Genomic DNA, 15,627 nt, shown 5'->3' with positions numbered 1-15,627 from the left:
TGCTGAAAGACCAAAGGGTCAAATTCAAATCTAGGTCGCCAAAAACTCTTTAAGTTCACCAGGAACCTTTGGATCGTAGCCATGTCTAGCAATTAAATCAAACAATTTCTTGGGCAACTCAGGGATGAAACTCAAGCTCAACTTGATAATTTCGCTCTCCTCCAAAGCCGGGAAGTTTCTCAAGATCTTCATTGGCTGGGGAGAGCTCAAAAGTGCCGATCTGTGGATGATAAGCTGGGCCACCACGAAGAGGATGTTCATGTGGGTGCCGTATGCAAAAAGGAAGTCCCAAAGCTTCAAAACCGACTTCAATGGTGGCGTGCACGCACAGAGTGTTAACACGGAAGGGAAGGCATAGATCTCGGCCTTGAGAAATTTGGAGTCGAGATACTCACTCAAGATTGGGTCGATGATCTTGAGCACTATATCCACCAAGCTGAGACCAGTGTGCACACCGTCCAAGTTAGGGGTGATGTACAATGGAATGTGGTTGGTGATAAGCCCGTGCAAGAGCGCAAATGCTTGGGGTTCGCTTTTGTAGCACGAGTAAGCGATTGGAGCCAAGAGCACGTTCAATCCCTGGACGTATCCCACCTTGTTGTTCATGGTGACAGCCACACACGAGAGGATGCGAATCAACGACTCTTCCGACACCTTCAGATGGAACAGCTTGTCGTTCATGAGGGTTCTGAAGGTGTCGTTCTTGATTTTGGCGTAGACAGTGGGGTCCAACGTGGTGGGGACTTGTGAAACTAACTTGAGGTAGCGTTGCGTTGGGAGGTTGGGCACACGACAGAGAATTCCCCACACATAGGAGCGGTATGGACACTGTTCGTAACCTGGGGGGATGGAGAGGCCCTCTATGAGGATCATGTAGCGCAACTGGGACAACCCGTTTTCGAGGAAGAGCTGCTGACTGCCGATGAACTGCTCGATTGAGTCCTTTTTGCGGCCCTTGAGCTTGGGCGATGACATTCTGGGTGGCTGTTCTGGGGAAATTGTGCTTCTGGTAGTGTTCTGAGGGAATTGTAGCTTCTGGTAAGATTAGAGGCTTCTGGTGGTGCTGTGGCGGGGTTGTTGTCTCTGGTGGTGCTCTCAATATTTAAGGCTTCTGCTTCTCTCACGGTTTCAGTGTCTGGTGGTCTTATGTGTTATTTGTGACTTCGGTTGTCCACTGTGTGTTTGAGGCTTCTGGCAGTATTAAACGTTCCAGTGGTTCTCTGGCGATTTGAGACTCCGGTTGTTCTCTGTGTGATTTGTTGTTTCTGGTGATGTTCTCACGCTATGGGGCTTCGGTGGTGCTCTGGCAGGATTCGTGGCTTTTGGAGTAGTTCGGTGACTTCTGGCGGTCTCTGAGGATGTTTTGTGGCTCTGACGGCCTCTAGCGCTCTTATGTGCCTTCTATAACTTCAGCGCCTATGCTACTGTTGATGTCTGGTCCGCGCACTCATCCAAATCAACTACACTTCTTGACAACACGCCAGGATGTTCGGATTAGGGAAGCTTCTTTACGTGATCATATTGACCATCAATGGCATTGCTGTGCTCAGCGAGGATCGGTTCTTGAACCGGATTGGCTGGGGAAGCACCAAGACGTCTGGCCAACAGTTCCAGTACGGAGGAGAAGGCGACAGTTCAGTCAAGACAAAGTTGATCAACTTGATCAGCGCCATCCGCACGTTGTTGCGAGTCCCGTTGATAGCCGTGAACGTGGTGGTGATCATGTACGAGTTGATTTTGGGCTAGAAAGAGGTGGGTGAAGCACCACCAAAAGCTGCCATAGCCAAAAAGCTCCAAACACCAAAACTGCCAAAAACTGCCAAAAACTGCCAAACTCCACGAAATGTACCACACCAACGTGTTGCTCCCTAGCTATTCCCTGCCACCAGCCCTACAGTCTCTCACGAACCGCGTTCGTTTACATACATCTAATATACACCTATTTACCCAGACCTACTCGATCTTGACAGCTCCGTCCTCGTCGCCCCCGGTGGTGCTCTGCAACCTGTCGCGGGACTTCTTGAACAACTCCTCCTGCTGCCTCAACAACTCCTCCTCCGAGAGTCCCGAGTTCTGGAACTTGTTGTTCTTCTTCTCCTTGCCCTTGAGCAACTCCTTGTGCTCGTCGAGAATCTTCTGGATGATCTCGAGGTAGTTCTTGAAGTCCAACTCCTCGAGCGCCTTGATCACATGGTCCGACGCTATCGTCTTCTTGGCCTCTTTCTCGGCAATGTCGTTGGACTGTGTGGAGAGCATCATGATGAACTCAATGCTGCATTCGGTGATGGCCTCGCGAGCCTCCTTGGTGATGGCGATGTCCTTAGGCAAGATCTCGCCAATGATCTTCTGGACTGTGGCCTTGGGCAAGCTGAGGTCTTCGGTGTTGGATGTGGAGTACTCGGACATGGTTGGGGATGATGTTTTTGGAGTGGATTTTGGAGTGCGAGCTATGGTATAGTGAGCGTAGTGAGAAGACTGGAGGGGAGGGTTAGAGGATAATGGCTGGTGCGAGATATGAGAGAAAGTGAGGAATGTGGGTGTAGTAAAGATGTGGTGAAAGTGGCAATGCTTTTGGGGTTGTCAATCCATTTTTTGGTGGGGTTCTTATTAGTCTCAGTAGGGTGTTTGACTCTAATAATTGGAAGGCTATACACTACTCGCTAAACCGGCCATGAGCAAGCCAGAAATTAACTGACTCAAGGGAGCTATTTAACTGTCATTAACCGTCAAGAAATTGGTTTCTCGAGGTCGGTTGGGTTTTGCCTAGTTTTGTACAATTTTCGCTTTTATCGAATATAATTTTACTGTTGCTTGCCTATCACTTTTTGAATAATTTTGATTTTAGTGTCAAATTAATAAATTTCCGATAACCAGCACCTGCCACAAACATGACAGAAATATCAGTACACAGCACTCCAAGTTTGTCTTCTAATCATTGACAGATGGAAATTACCAATTTAACCGTATTATAACCAAAATAATACCCCAGATTGCTATTATCGTCATGTAATGAAACAATTCCTTCTATAGAGACGCCAAGTGAATTCTCTGGCCAGATCATGGTAATCAAATCTACGGGTAAAAATCTATACTGAATTCATTTTCATTGAATAAGATTTCGTTTGGAATTCTCGAAAAGTTTTGTATTGAAGTCTTTTAAAAGTCAACAGAACCCATTCTTCACAGTTGTCCTATGATATCTATTTCTTGTCTATTAATAATTATTACCACTTGAAAACTCTTACTCATTCTTCATCGGTACTTGTATGTAATACTTGCAATACTGGAGGCTCCAGAGTAATTGAATTTTCGTATCTCTCCCTTCTAGTTTGAAATACAAATTGTTGCCATTGTACCGTTGGGTCTAATATATCAGCTAATGGTTTCTTCCAGTTCAAACTTGCAACTGTTAATGCTGAAAATCTCTACTAGCCGTTTAGGAGATGGGTACATAAATTCCTGGTTCTATCACTCTCCGATTGTTGGGTAAATTAACCTTAGCAGAATAATTTCTGCAATAGAGGAATCCCAGAACCCCACCTTGTAGAACTGAAAATTCAAGTATGTTCTTTAAACTCTACTCAATTCAAGATGCTAGTGAGACGGTTTTAGTTACGTCCATACTCTTCCATTCTCAACCGTTCCTATTCTCACTGGCCAGAAATGTATGTGCTCCCCAAATCTATATTTCCTCCACGATACACCCATATACATCCCTAGCGAAGAATCTTCTCCATGCTTGCCACAAACTCATTCGGCTTGTCTGTGACAATCCAGTGGCCACAATCAAACTCTTGGAACTCCACTTGTGGAAAATACTTCTCGAACGCTGGTCGGTGGGTACTGCGGATGAAGTTGGAGTGCTTGGCCGCCATCACCACCGTGGGCTTCGTAAACACTTTACCGTCCACTGCTTCTGCAGGCCACTCTCCCAAATCTCTCAAGACATGGTCCTGTTCGAAATTAAGCACTGGGACCTTGAATAAATGGTCTTGCGGGCGCTGGTAGAGGTTTGTCTTTAAGAAAAACCTCACCTTGGGATCTGGCTCATAGTTGGCCAAGATATCGTCAATTTGGTCCATTTTGAGCTCCCTGTCCTTTCGATATGCCTCTTCCACTTTGCACATTCCCTCCAAGTCCAGGTAGAAGTTGCCCTCCAATTGCTGATTGACAGGACTGTTATCCACTACCACCAACTTGCCCACGAGGTCGGGCCGGAGCAAGCTCACCACCATGGCCGCCTTGGCGCCCATGGAATGGCCCACCAACACTACCTCGCGCCATGAGTGGTTGGTGATGTGATGTATCACATCGTGGGCTAGTGTGAGATAGTTGTGGGGACTTGCGTGGGGCGACAGTCCGTGATTACGCAAGTCGAGTCCGTGGACAGGACGTCCTGTGAGCTTGGCGATGTTTCTGGCCACGCCTCCAAAGTTCTTCATGGACCCAAAGAGTCCGTGGAGCATTACCACTGGGGGAGCTGTACTAGCCTGGAAGTGTTTGGAAGGCACGAACTGCTGGTGCGCGAGCTCGACAGTGGCACGGTGGGGGAGCGCTGGCACTGTGAGACGACGTAGGTGGCGTAGCATTGTCTGGATGGTGGTATGAGTAGGACTGATAGTGCTGCGAATTCTGGTGGATATCGCGAATTTGGAGTGGTTGGAATACAAGAAGTGGAAGATATCGGTTTTGCAAGCATAGAGGGTTTTTGAGCTAGGTAGTCAGTCGTTGGCAACCTCAGATGCTTCCAGAATGGATAACATTTCTTCAACTTATATCTAGGAGATTTCTGTAGCTCTTGGTCTGGCTACACATAAACCTAAGAAAACACCCAGTAATTCATAATTCAGGGTATACATTGAATTTAGTGGCAGAATTACTTGGGATCAACCAATTTGGTCTTTCAATGTGTTCGTAAAGAAGCTAAAACGGCAGTACTCAGAATTCATTGGAATTGACCGAGCCGTGAAAATTCGAATTAAATTCCAGAAGTACATCGTCTAGAAGCGGGAATTTTCGTAAGGACTGGCGTGGTATATCACGGTCAGAGTACTAACTTTAATTGCAGGAGGTATTATTATTTTGGAAATTTCTCAGGTTGGTTGACCTTTAATTGGATAATTGCACATCGACACAATTCAAGTATGATTATTAATTCCTTAACTTGAAACAAATGTGCACACCCTAAGGCGACCTTATCTTCCGTCATTGTCCCCTTTTATTCCAACATATAGTTGAAATTCATTCTTATACAATATTCACTTGTATACAAATGAATAGTTAAGCATATTTATTGCATTCCACTCATAACCTCGGTCCACCTACAATCTGGCTCACTATCATATATTAGCGCTAGCATCGCTAGCCTTGCGTAACTCGTTACGGCTCATCTATTAACAACGGGCTTAGTTAGAGCCTCCATTAGCACCGCCTCTGCCTCCCATGAACTGGCTGAACATAGGATTGTTCATTATGTTGGACAAATCAGGACCTTCACCATCAGCACCGCCCAAGCCCATGTTTTGGGCCATTTGACGGACAGCAGGGTTGCTCATTAAGTTCAGCAAAGCAGATGGGTTGGACATCATCTCCTGAGCAGCTTGCATGATTTGTGGGTTGTTCATCATCTCACTCAACGATGGCATGCCGCCAGCGCCACCACCAAACATGCTGGAGAGATCTGGCAATCCACCAGCACCAGCACCAGCACCAGCACCAGGGCCAGCACGGGTGGTTTCTTCAGCGTCAGCAGTTTCTGGCTTAGAAATGGACTTCTCCAAGTCTTCTTCGACTCTGCGCTTGGCAGTTTCGTATCCCTTGCTCATGGCCTCAGACTTCTTGTCACCTTCGGCCTCCAAGCCTCTCTTGTAGGCATCCATGGCAGCCTTGGCATCTCCCAAGGCGTAGTGGGCCAAGCCCAATCTGGAGTATGCCTTGGAGAACTCTGGGTTCAACTCAATGGCCTTCTTGGCGTCTTCGACTGCCTTTTCGTGGCTGGAGGACGAAGAGTAGGCAGCAGCACGGTTCGACAAGTACACCACATTGCTAGGGTCCAACTTGATGGCCTCAGTGTACTTGGCAATGGCTTCTTCGAAGTTTCTGGCGGCCATGGCTCTGTTGCCTTCCACCTTCAAACCATCAGCCTTTTCTTTGGTTTCAGCACTGACTTCAGCAGGAGCAGAAGCAGCAGCAGGAGCAGCAGCAGGGGCACTGCCACCCAAACCAGCGTTGATCAAGTCCTTCAACGACTTGTTGCCGAACTTGGTGGCCTTACCATCCTTATCGACCTCGAACGCATCGGCAATACAGTCGATGGCCACGTCCATGGAGTCGGCATAGTCTTCAGCAATGTCCTTGCTCTGGACGGACTTCTTCAAGAAGTCGATGATGGATAACGCGATATCTTTGTTGGAGGCACTCATCTTGTGGAGTTGGATCAATGCTGGGGCGTAGCTTTATAGCGACGTGTTGGTTCGAGAATGTTCGCTGGTATACGCACTACCGGTAACCACGGGTGAACAAGATAGTGATGGGGGGCAAGGATCGGGGGCGTTACCACGTTGCGGGAGGCTAGTGGTGGTAGAAGCCGGCTCCAGCGGTGGTGATGTAGTAGTGGTGATGTAGTAGTGGTGGTAGTACTGGTGTTGGTGAGGTTAGTGGCTTGGTCGGGAAGCTGGGGAGCGAAGCCGTGCGGTCGCAGCATTTGGCAGCCATGAAGGTATGAGTGATGACAGATGTTATGAATTAAGAGGACTGAGCCATGATGGCTGGTAGATGGAGCCATTGAAGACTGGCCAAATTAGTAGCAGTAATCAATAACTGGTAAATTTTATCACAACATGAGGAGACTGAAGATATCAAAATGATGACTGGATATGCTATCTTAAGTGGTAACTAACCACCAGCAGTGTGATCATCTCGATCACGGCGTGACATTCTGTAAGACCTTCTGCAACTGGTAGTTGCGGTGGTGGAGCCGCTGGATCTCTTCCGCCGTGAACCGCTTCACGGCAAACCGCATGAAGTTCGACTTGAACTTCAACAACGTCGAAATCTCCGATGCAAGCGCCTCGTGGTCCCATTTGATGTCCACATTGAGCTTCATAATCTGCTTGATCTTGTCGGCCTTGATGAGCACGAGCTTCTTGTAGCGCGAACGCTTACTCTCGATCATGCCTCCGAGGTTAAAGAATGTCATCGACTCGTCATCAGCCTCATCAGGGATGTCGTCGATGGTGAAAGTGTTGCGACGCGATGGTGTGGGAGGGCCCGTGGTATTCGATGCATCACCTTCCTCGTGTTCGGGCCGAATACTGGCCTCATACTTCTTGATCTCACTGTTAAGCTCTTTGATTCCCATGTACAACTCCTTCCAGTGCCTGATCTTCTCAAGCACCTTATAGATGTTCTTGAGGAGGCTGGCCACACATAACTCGATCCACGATGAGAAGTCGTTCAAGACTCCGTACAGCGAGTCCTTGTGGCAGTTCTCGCGGCTGTCTCCTTCGCCCCCATGGGCCAATTTTTCCAACGCTTTGTCTTGCACGTATCTTAAGTCAGATTGCTTCATCTCAGCGAATATCAAAAGCTTGTTGAATCGGGAAACAAATACTTTGTATGAGCTGAGGTCTTTGACGGAGTACTCGAGGAAAAATTCCATTTCCTTAATTTGGGCCTCGCCCAACTTGACGTCGCCCATCTCAAGCTTCCGTTTCTCGTGAACGGCTCTAATGGCCTCCAAGGTCAGGCTGCCTTGAGACTCTTGCACCAAGAAACTTTGAAAGAACTCATTTCGATCCACGTTATTTTGATATTCGAGCGATACAAATAGCATGTTCAATTTTTCGATTAATCTGTTGACACGATTCTTCTGGAAGAACGGCGTGGTGGACTTCTTTGCCCCAAAATTGAGCCAGAAGAATTCATCTTCGGGAAAGATTGAGTAGGGGTTCTTTATTTTAGTGAGATAGATGAACTGCTTAATGGTTTCGAGTGATTTATAGTTGGAATACCCATTTGTGTCCTTGAAGAAAATAAGCCACTCTTTCTTTGAGGAACCAAACTTGGCATTCAATGCAGTAAGTTTGCTGTTTTCAGAATTAGGGAAGAAATTATTGACGTAGTAATCCAAGATGAGCTGTTCAATTTGTTTGAATTCCTCGCTCTTGTTTCCTATTGATTTCATTGCCAGCATTCCCACATAGTCAAAAACGTTATAAAAGTTCTTGGTATCCTCCAATAAGAAGTCGAGCCTTGGGTCTTTAAGAAGATCCTTGAGATTTCCTGCCCTGTTGTATTTAACGTAATTAACCAAGGGGGAAATGAACTTTCCATTTAGTTCATTAATATCAATCAAATTATCGGGATTGCTGAGAAGTCTCGTTTCCTCCAAGTTGCGTGCCACTATATGCAATAAGCCGTTGGACAATTTGTCTTTGTGAACGTCAAAGTTCACTTTGCCGTACTTCTCATAAACACAATCGAATGCTTCTTTCAACATTAGATCATAATGTAAATGGTCATAGCATCGGCAAATACTGAACAAAGGTGTATGGTGATTCAAGTCCTTAAGCTCCCAATCTATCAAGTGTCCGATGATTGGAATTATTTGGTAGTTATGGAAAAGATAATGTCCAATTGATCTTCCAGTCGTATCTTTTGAGTTGAGATAGAGACTCATTTCTTCATCTGAAGTGTTGTATAAAAGTAGCTGGACCAAGTCCAAGGCTATGTCATTCGATTCTTCGATCAATGCTGTCATTAATAGATTCTGATTAGTCACTATGTCCTTGTCAAACAATAAATCATCAATAGTGAACCATGCCGGATTATAGTTCAAAAGAAGGTCCCACACTTCGAACTTCTTAGTCTTGACCCCAAACATGAGACAGCTCTCCCCCTTGATGTTCTTACTTTTCAAAAAGTGGGAAACTGGAAGAGTATCCTGATACTCTTCTTGGACTGAATCTAGAATCGATTTTAGATTGTCCAAATCACCATTCTGTATGGTAGACCAAAAATCAAAATTTTGTTGTGAATATTGCACTAAATCGCCATCTTCATGACTCAAAAGATACAATACAGCATCAAAGTTGCTCATGATGTAGTTGAAATGGCCATCGTTAGTATAATCAATGGAATTAAAATGCTTCATGTAGTACAAGTGTGCCTCTATGTTATCAATCTTGGAGTGAATGATAATCATGATGATAAGTCCAATCAAAGTGTCTGCATCAATGGTTGTTGGTTCGGTAACTATTTCGACTCCGTGGGTCACAACACCATTCGTCGATCCATAATGGGTGGACCCACCCGTGAGGACTTCCATAGTACGAAATATCACCTTAGTTTTGTTGTTCAGGTTCATGAGTCCTGGATCTGCAAGCTTCGAAAACTCATCGATTGCTCTAAACACCCTGAGCTGTAGCTCGTTCAATTCCCACGGTTTATCAATGGGAATATCAAGCTGATTTAATGCCAAACATGACAATTTGCGATATTTTTCAGTTGTCAAAAACTTCTGTGCATCTGGGTCAAACTCTTTCTTGTTTGGATCCCGGTAGTTGAATTGAAACATCAACTGGGACCAGATTTTGTCGTAAAGGTTTAGCTCGACATATTCATGGACCAAGCGGTTGAGGTCGAGCCCAGGATATGTTCCGATAATATGATTGATCAAGTTGTACGTCTGTTCGCTTTCTGGATTCTCGACCTTGACACTGTCCAGGATGATTTTGTATGCTTCTTCCAAGATGGCCTGGAACTCAGACTTGATCTGACTCAATTGCTTCTGATTGTTAGTGTGCAACAAGCGGAACTGCCTGTTGTTATGGTGGAACAACCGATAGAACTTGTCGGAGACTGCTTTCGACAATAACGGGTATGTGCGGAGGAGCTTTTCGAAGGTGATGGACTCGTTAATTGAGGGTTGTGGCTCGGAAACTTTTGGATGCACCAAAGGGGGAGGTTCCTGGGGGTTTTCAAGAAGCTGGTACTGGGAGACATGCGGGTGGTAGCTTCCAATGAGGGTGTCCTCGATGTAGATCACCATGAACCTGCTTCCCTTGGGGAAGTAGTCACAGAACGATCGTATGTAGCCCGTGGAGAGGATCTGCAATTTGAGGCTCCGCTTGAAGCCCTTTCCGGTGAACACCATGCCATTTTTGATCAAGATCTGCTTGCCGTTGATGGTGTTGTAGATCACCAGCTGGACTTTAGTGTTGGAGGCAGGCGAGATGGAGTACGTGGAAGATGTCTTGATGATGTGCGAACGGATGAAGTCCTCGTTGCTGTAGCACAACTCCTTCAATGGGTACTTGGTGGATACTGGGTCGTACCATTCCTGGAGGATGTATGACGGTGGGATCAAAATGGTGTAGTCGAGGTGGCTCTTGGCCAACTCATCGATGGTGCTTTTGAACGGCAGCCTAGCATGATTCGGATTGTTGAAGATGCAGTTGATGTACGGGTTGTAGAGGAGCGGAAGGTGAGATTTGTGGCTACTCATGGCGGTACACCAAGGCGGTAACGGTCACTGAGAGTGCCTGGAGGCAATGAGGGTGGGCGAAGTGACGGCGCACGGCGATGGCACGGATTGGGGGATTGGCTGGTGGAAGCAGACGGTAGTAGCAGGTAGGGGAGGCGATTCTGGTAGCAATGGTAGGTTGATTTGGGAGAAGTTGTAGATGTTAAAAGTGCGTGTTGCAAGGTAGCGCGATTTGGTGGTGATGTGCTAGGAGGGGGGAGAGAGGAAGGGAAGAGCGAGAGGAAAAGAAAGTGAAGAGGGAAGGGAAGTGGGATTGGGAATGCTGACCGAGGAAGAGATTTCGTTAATTTACTTCTTGTTTGTAATATGTACGTATATCATTATCGTCAATTATTAACTAGTCTGACAGAGGGTAATACATAAAAATTAGTTAATAAATTTCCCTTTAGATAAATGAGTGAAGGAGTTCAAGCCGGTTCTATCCTCAGCTATTTTACGCTGGAACATTTTAGGGTATGTAACGAAACAAGAAACCTTTGTACTAATACGTATGCGTGACGTCCGGTGGGATATATTCTGTGCAAATATTAGAAACAATCAGAACTTTGAACAAATAGCTCTGCAGGGAATATAAAGAACTATCTTTCTCTGCATACATTAAATCGAGTAGAACTCGTTCAGAGTAAATGCACGATCTAGGGCTATAATGGGTTAGTGAGGCTCCCTTTATTCATTCATTATGAATGTGTCAGGGAGTCTAATCGGGAAAACAACAGCAGTTCTTCACAGAGAGTTACGGTTTCTTCTGTTTTGGTGCACTTCAACTGAACGGTATTATTGGTGGAAATAATGGAAGAATATAATGTGTATGCTAGTAAAATTGGCTTGCCAACCCACCATGTTCAGATTGAAATATTCAATGAACTTCGAGGTTACAAATCGATATGTAATATCCCATAAATACACTCCAATATCTCTATCATATTTATTTGCATTAAAGTTACTATGTTTATGGCTGGGTATCCAACCAAGATCGCTCATACGTTAGTCTGACAAACTAGTTAGTCTCTTGAGTGATGGTTCTTAATCCCACAGATCCCGTCAAAATAGTAGGCTTGCTACTGGAAATTGGGAAGTTCACGCTGTCTTCGACATCGCCAGAACCAAATCCACCTCCACCAGGAGTCATGATCACCACCCTATCACCTTTCTTGACCTTGACAGTGCACTTACCTCCAAGAGAGATTTTTCTCACCTTGCCAGATTCTGTCTCGGCACTTCTGTACCAGAAGTTCTTTCCTCTCAAACCAGAACCTCCGCCTAACAAGCCAAAAGGAGCCAACGATCTTCTCTCCATAAGACAGGAAACTTCAAGACCTGAATAGGTGAACTCGATATCTCTAACGACACCGTTGCCTCCCTTGTGGAAACCAGAACCTCCAGAATTCTCTCTAACAGAATATTCTCTAACAATTACAGGGTATCTCTTCTCAAACAATTCGGTATCGGTAATTCTGGTGTTGGTGGTGTGGCACTGGACAACTGATTGACCGTCCCAGGTGGGACCGGCACCGGAACCTCCACAAATGGTCTCATAGTATCCAAAAGAAATATTGTTCTCCTTGTCGTTAATACCAAACGTGAAGTTGTTACAGGTACCCTGCGAGGCAGCAGCAGCTTGGAAAGCCTTCAACATAACATCCACGATTCTCTGGGTGGTCTCCACGTTTCCTCCAACAACTGCTGCCTCATACGATGGATGCACAACCGAGCCTTCTCTGGTAAGAAACTTGATAGGTCTCAAACAACCGTTGTTCAATGGTACATCCGTACTGATCAATGATCTCAAAACGTACAACACTGCAGAATACAAGATCGCTCTTGGGGCGTTCAAATTGCCGTAAATCTCGTCTCCAGAACCGGTAAAGTCAAATTCGGCTGTACCTTCTTCATTGTTGATAGTAATGGCCAAGGAGATGGCAGTACCATCATCCAAGTAGTCGATTGCTTCCAATTTTTCACCTCCAAACTTTCTGTACGCCATTCTCAACAAATTTTGAACAGCAACCTCGGCAGTGGATTGAATTGCTCCCATGTACAAGCTAATCACATCGTAGCTGAACTCGTCAATGAGGTTATTTAACAATGTGATACCCTTGTAATTTGCCGAGACTTGGGCCTTGAGATCAGAAATATTGTCACTCAAGGTTCTAGTTCCAGAGCCTCCAGGATGCTTTGCAGGTTCTTCCAATAATATTCTGGTGATACCTTCCTCGTCAAATTCGCCCTTAGAGCAGAGCTTGTGAGTGATAATCGAGGCACCCTCATCAAAAATGGTCTTGGAGTTTGGTGGCATGGACCCGGCAGATATCGATCCAATATCCGCATGATGGCCTCTTGAAGCAGTCCAGAAAATTGGGTTCTTGTTTTCGTCTAAGACGGGTGTAATCACTGTAATATCGGGCAAATGGGAACCACCTGCTTGAGGATGGTTGGAAACCAACACATCACCGTGCTCCAACTTTCCTTCCCAGATTTCCTTCTGAGCTTTGACTGCAAAGGACATGGCCCCCAAATGAATAGGAACATGTGGTGCATTTGCGACCAAATCTCCATTTCTATCGAAAATAGCACACGAAAAATCAAGTCTTTCTTTGATGTTAGTTGAGATGGCAGTCTGCTGTAAAGTTCTTCCCATCTGTTCGGCAATAGACATGAACCTATGGCCGAAAACAGACAATTGGATTGGATCAACAACGTGTTTCGAGAAGCTGGGCTTCTCCTCTTGTTCAACCAAAATTAAGATGTGATCGGACAAAATGGAAGCAGCAGAGTTGGGCTCCACAAGAATAGTCTGAGTATTATCTATGATAATGGCAGGACCTTTGATGGAGGACCCGGTCTTCAACTCTGGAAGATTGTGGATCGACGAATCAGTCCAGCCCTTTCCTTCAAAGTAGATAGGTTTGGACTGGCCACTTGCAACTTCAAAGGTTTGCAAAGCTTTGTATTCTTCGAATGGGTTATGGACTGGCTTATCCGGAGTTTCGACAATCAATAAAGCCTGGACGTCGTCTACCAACACCTTTCTGTCCAACTTGAAGCCAAACTCAGCTTGATGCCTTTGCACAAACTTTTGGTCGGCATCAGTCTGTGATTTCTCAACAGGAATAAGCAAGTGGGTGTCGGAGCCCTGGTATCTCATGTTCAAAAAGTACTCAACTCTGTGGTCGTTGTGGGTCAAATTCTGTTCAACAAAGTCTTCATAGGCCTGTTCGTGAAGTGATTCAATTTTCTCCTCAATACGGCCCAAAGTTTCGGGAGAATAAATGAAGGATGCTGGTGACTGCTTTTCGATGACAATGTCAGCCAAGTAGATCCCATAAGCGGACAATAATGACGAGTACTTGTGAATGGCAACTTGCGAGATTCCCAAGTTTTTGGATAATGCAACCGAAAACTGGCCACCAGAACCACCGAAACATGCCAAGTTGTGGTCACCAGTATTGAAGCCCTTTGCTTCAGTCAAGTTTCTGATCGGTCTAACCATCGACTCGATGGCAACCTTCAAAAACCCGCTTGCGACTTCTTCTGGGGAAAAGGTGGAGCCATTTTCCTTGTTGATAGTCTCGGTGAGTTCTTGAAATTTCGCAACCACAATTTCGTAGTCGAGAGACTGGTCTTGGTTTGGACCAAATATTTTAGGGAAATATTCTGGCAACAATCTGCCCAAGAACAAGTTGGCATCGGTGACGGTTAAGGGACCACCTTTTCTGTAGCACGCAGGACCAGGATCCGAGCCTGCTGATTCTGGGCCCACCACAAACATGCCGTTTTTCCAGAAAAGAATAGACCCTCCACCTGCTGCCACGGTGGATATGTCCAATTGGGGTGTTTGCAAACTCACCTCGCTGACCACAGTCTCGTAGATGTGTTCCAAGCTGCCAGCGTACCTGGAAACGTCTGTGGAGGTACCACCAGCATCAAAGCCAATAGTGGCGGTTTTCGACACATTATCGTAGCATGTCTGGCCAAAGCCCACCATACCACCAGCAGGACCTGACAAGATGGCCTTCAAGCCTGTGAATTTGTACCAGGGGCACAAGCCTCCGTTGGATTGCATGAACAACAACTTGTTTCCGAACGCAGGCAAGCCGCCCTCGAAACCGTAGCCAAAGTACTGGATGTAGTTCTGGATGATGGGAGAGAGGTAGGCATCAGCCACGGTGGAAGAGCACCGGTTGACCATGCCAATCATGGGCTGCAATTGGTGGGATACCGACACCTGGAACCCGATTTCTCTGGCAATGGCAGCGATCTTCAGCTCGTGTTCAGGGTACGTGTAGGAGTGCAACAAGCAGAGAGCAATGGTGTTGATGTGGCCCTGGTCGTAGATTTGCTGCAACTGGCTTCTGACGAGATCGTAATCAGGCTTTTTCAACACCCTGATGGTATCGCCAGTCACTCCAGGCGTTAACTGAGGGTCCTCGGGGTCGGCAATGGCCAAATTGGCGCCTCCACCCTCCGAGAAGCTCTCGATAGTCACTCTTTCGTCGATTTCCAACACCTCCTCGTACAACTGGCCCAATTTTTTGGCTGTCAAATCGAAGATGTTGGGTCTGGTCTGGTTGCCAATGATCATAACGTCTTTGAAGCCCTTGGTGGTCACCAACAACACGGCAGCACCCTTTCTTTCAAGCAAGGCGTTGGTTGCCACTGTGGTTCCCATTCTGATGCTACGGATGGAGTCGAGCTTCAACTTCTCGTCTTTGGCGATAGTCACACCGTGGACCTGCTCCAACACCCGTCTGATACCCTCCGTGGGAGCGTCCTTGTAGTTGTTGGGGTCCACAGAGAGAAGCTTGAACACAATATCGGGACGGTTGGGGGTTTTGGCAATCACATCACAGAAAGTCCCACCACGATCGATGGCTATGGAGATGTCCTTGACGTCTGAGTAGGGCATGGTGAGTGTGATGGAGAAGTGGTAGGCTGGGAATCACGCCTTAGTCCGTCTTTTATAGTCTAGAGAACCCTGGAGTTGATTTCGGGAAAAATGCAAAATGTGCCGATCGGACGAAGTGTGCGATTATGCCATAGTTGGTGATGATCGTACGGCCCTGCTAAGCGGGAGAAAAACG

The 15,627-nt window shown here is 46.3% G+C and overlaps 6 protein-coding genes across 6 annotated transcripts; 1 reads left to right on the top strand and 5 right to left on the bottom strand.

Moving 5' to 3' along the window:
* Positions 1–30: 30 nt before the first annotated feature.
* BUB2 (Bub2p) lies at positions 31–975 on the bottom strand (the record flags this gene model as incomplete). Its single annotated transcript, XM_020209943.1, has 1 exon — positions 31–975. One exon carries the CDS (start codon positions 973–975, stop codon positions 31–33), a length of 945 nt encoding a protein of 314 aa, XP_020064078.1.
* Positions 976–1,485: 510 nt separating this feature from the next.
* CANTADRAFT_51586 (uncharacterized protein) lies at positions 1,486–1,746 on the top strand (the record flags this gene model as incomplete). Its single annotated transcript, XM_020209963.1, has 1 exon — positions 1,486–1,746. One exon carries the CDS (start codon positions 1,486–1,488, stop codon positions 1,744–1,746), a length of 261 nt encoding a protein of 86 aa, XP_020064077.1.
* A 207-nt stretch (positions 1,747–1,953) lies between these two features.
* NCB2 (negative cofactor 2 transcription regulator complex subunit) lies at positions 1,954–2,406 on the bottom strand (the record flags this gene model as incomplete). The annotated part of the gene is made up of 1 exon (XM_020211648.1): positions 1,954–2,406. The coding sequence occupies one exon, from the start codon at positions 2,404–2,406 to the stop codon at positions 1,954–1,956; it is 453 nt and encodes a 150-aa protein (XP_020064076.1).
* A 1,328-nt stretch (positions 2,407–3,734) lies between these two features.
* CANTADRAFT_35912 (putative hydrolase) lies at positions 3,735–4,502 on the bottom strand (the record flags this gene model as incomplete). The annotated part of the gene is made up of 1 exon (XM_020208656.1): positions 3,735–4,502. A coding segment is annotated over one exon (768 nt), but the record flags the coding sequence as incomplete, so codon positions are not given.
* Positions 4,503–6,922: 2,420 nt separating this feature from the next.
* Positions 6,923–10,507, bottom strand: CANTADRAFT_50827 (uncharacterized protein; the record flags this gene model as incomplete). The annotated part of the gene is made up of 2 exons (XM_020209873.1): positions 6,923–9,264; positions 9,313–10,507. 2 exons carry the CDS (start codon positions 10,505–10,507, stop codon positions 6,923–6,925), a joined length of 3,537 nt encoding a protein of 1,178 aa, XP_020064074.1.
* Positions 10,508–11,543: 1,036 nt separating this feature from the next.
* On the bottom strand, positions 11,544–15,452 carry HYU1 (5-oxoprolinase; the record flags this gene model as incomplete). The annotated part of the gene is made up of 1 exon (XM_020211647.1): positions 11,544–15,452. The coding sequence occupies one exon, from the start codon at positions 15,450–15,452 to the stop codon at positions 11,544–11,546; it is 3,909 nt and encodes a 1,302-aa protein (XP_020064073.1).
* Between the last annotated feature and the right edge of the window lie 175 nt (positions 15,453–15,627).

This window comes from Suhomyces tanzawaensis, assembly GCF_001661415.1.
Source record: "Suhomyces tanzawaensis NRRL Y-17324 unplaced genomic scaffold CANTAscaffold_4, whole genome shotgun sequence".
NCBI lineage: Eukaryota > Fungi > Ascomycota > Pichiomycetes > Serinales > Debaryomycetaceae > Suhomyces > Suhomyces tanzawaensis.
The sequence above is the reverse complement of the archived record's forward strand: the minus strand, read 5'-3'. Positions and strand labels throughout refer to the sequence as shown.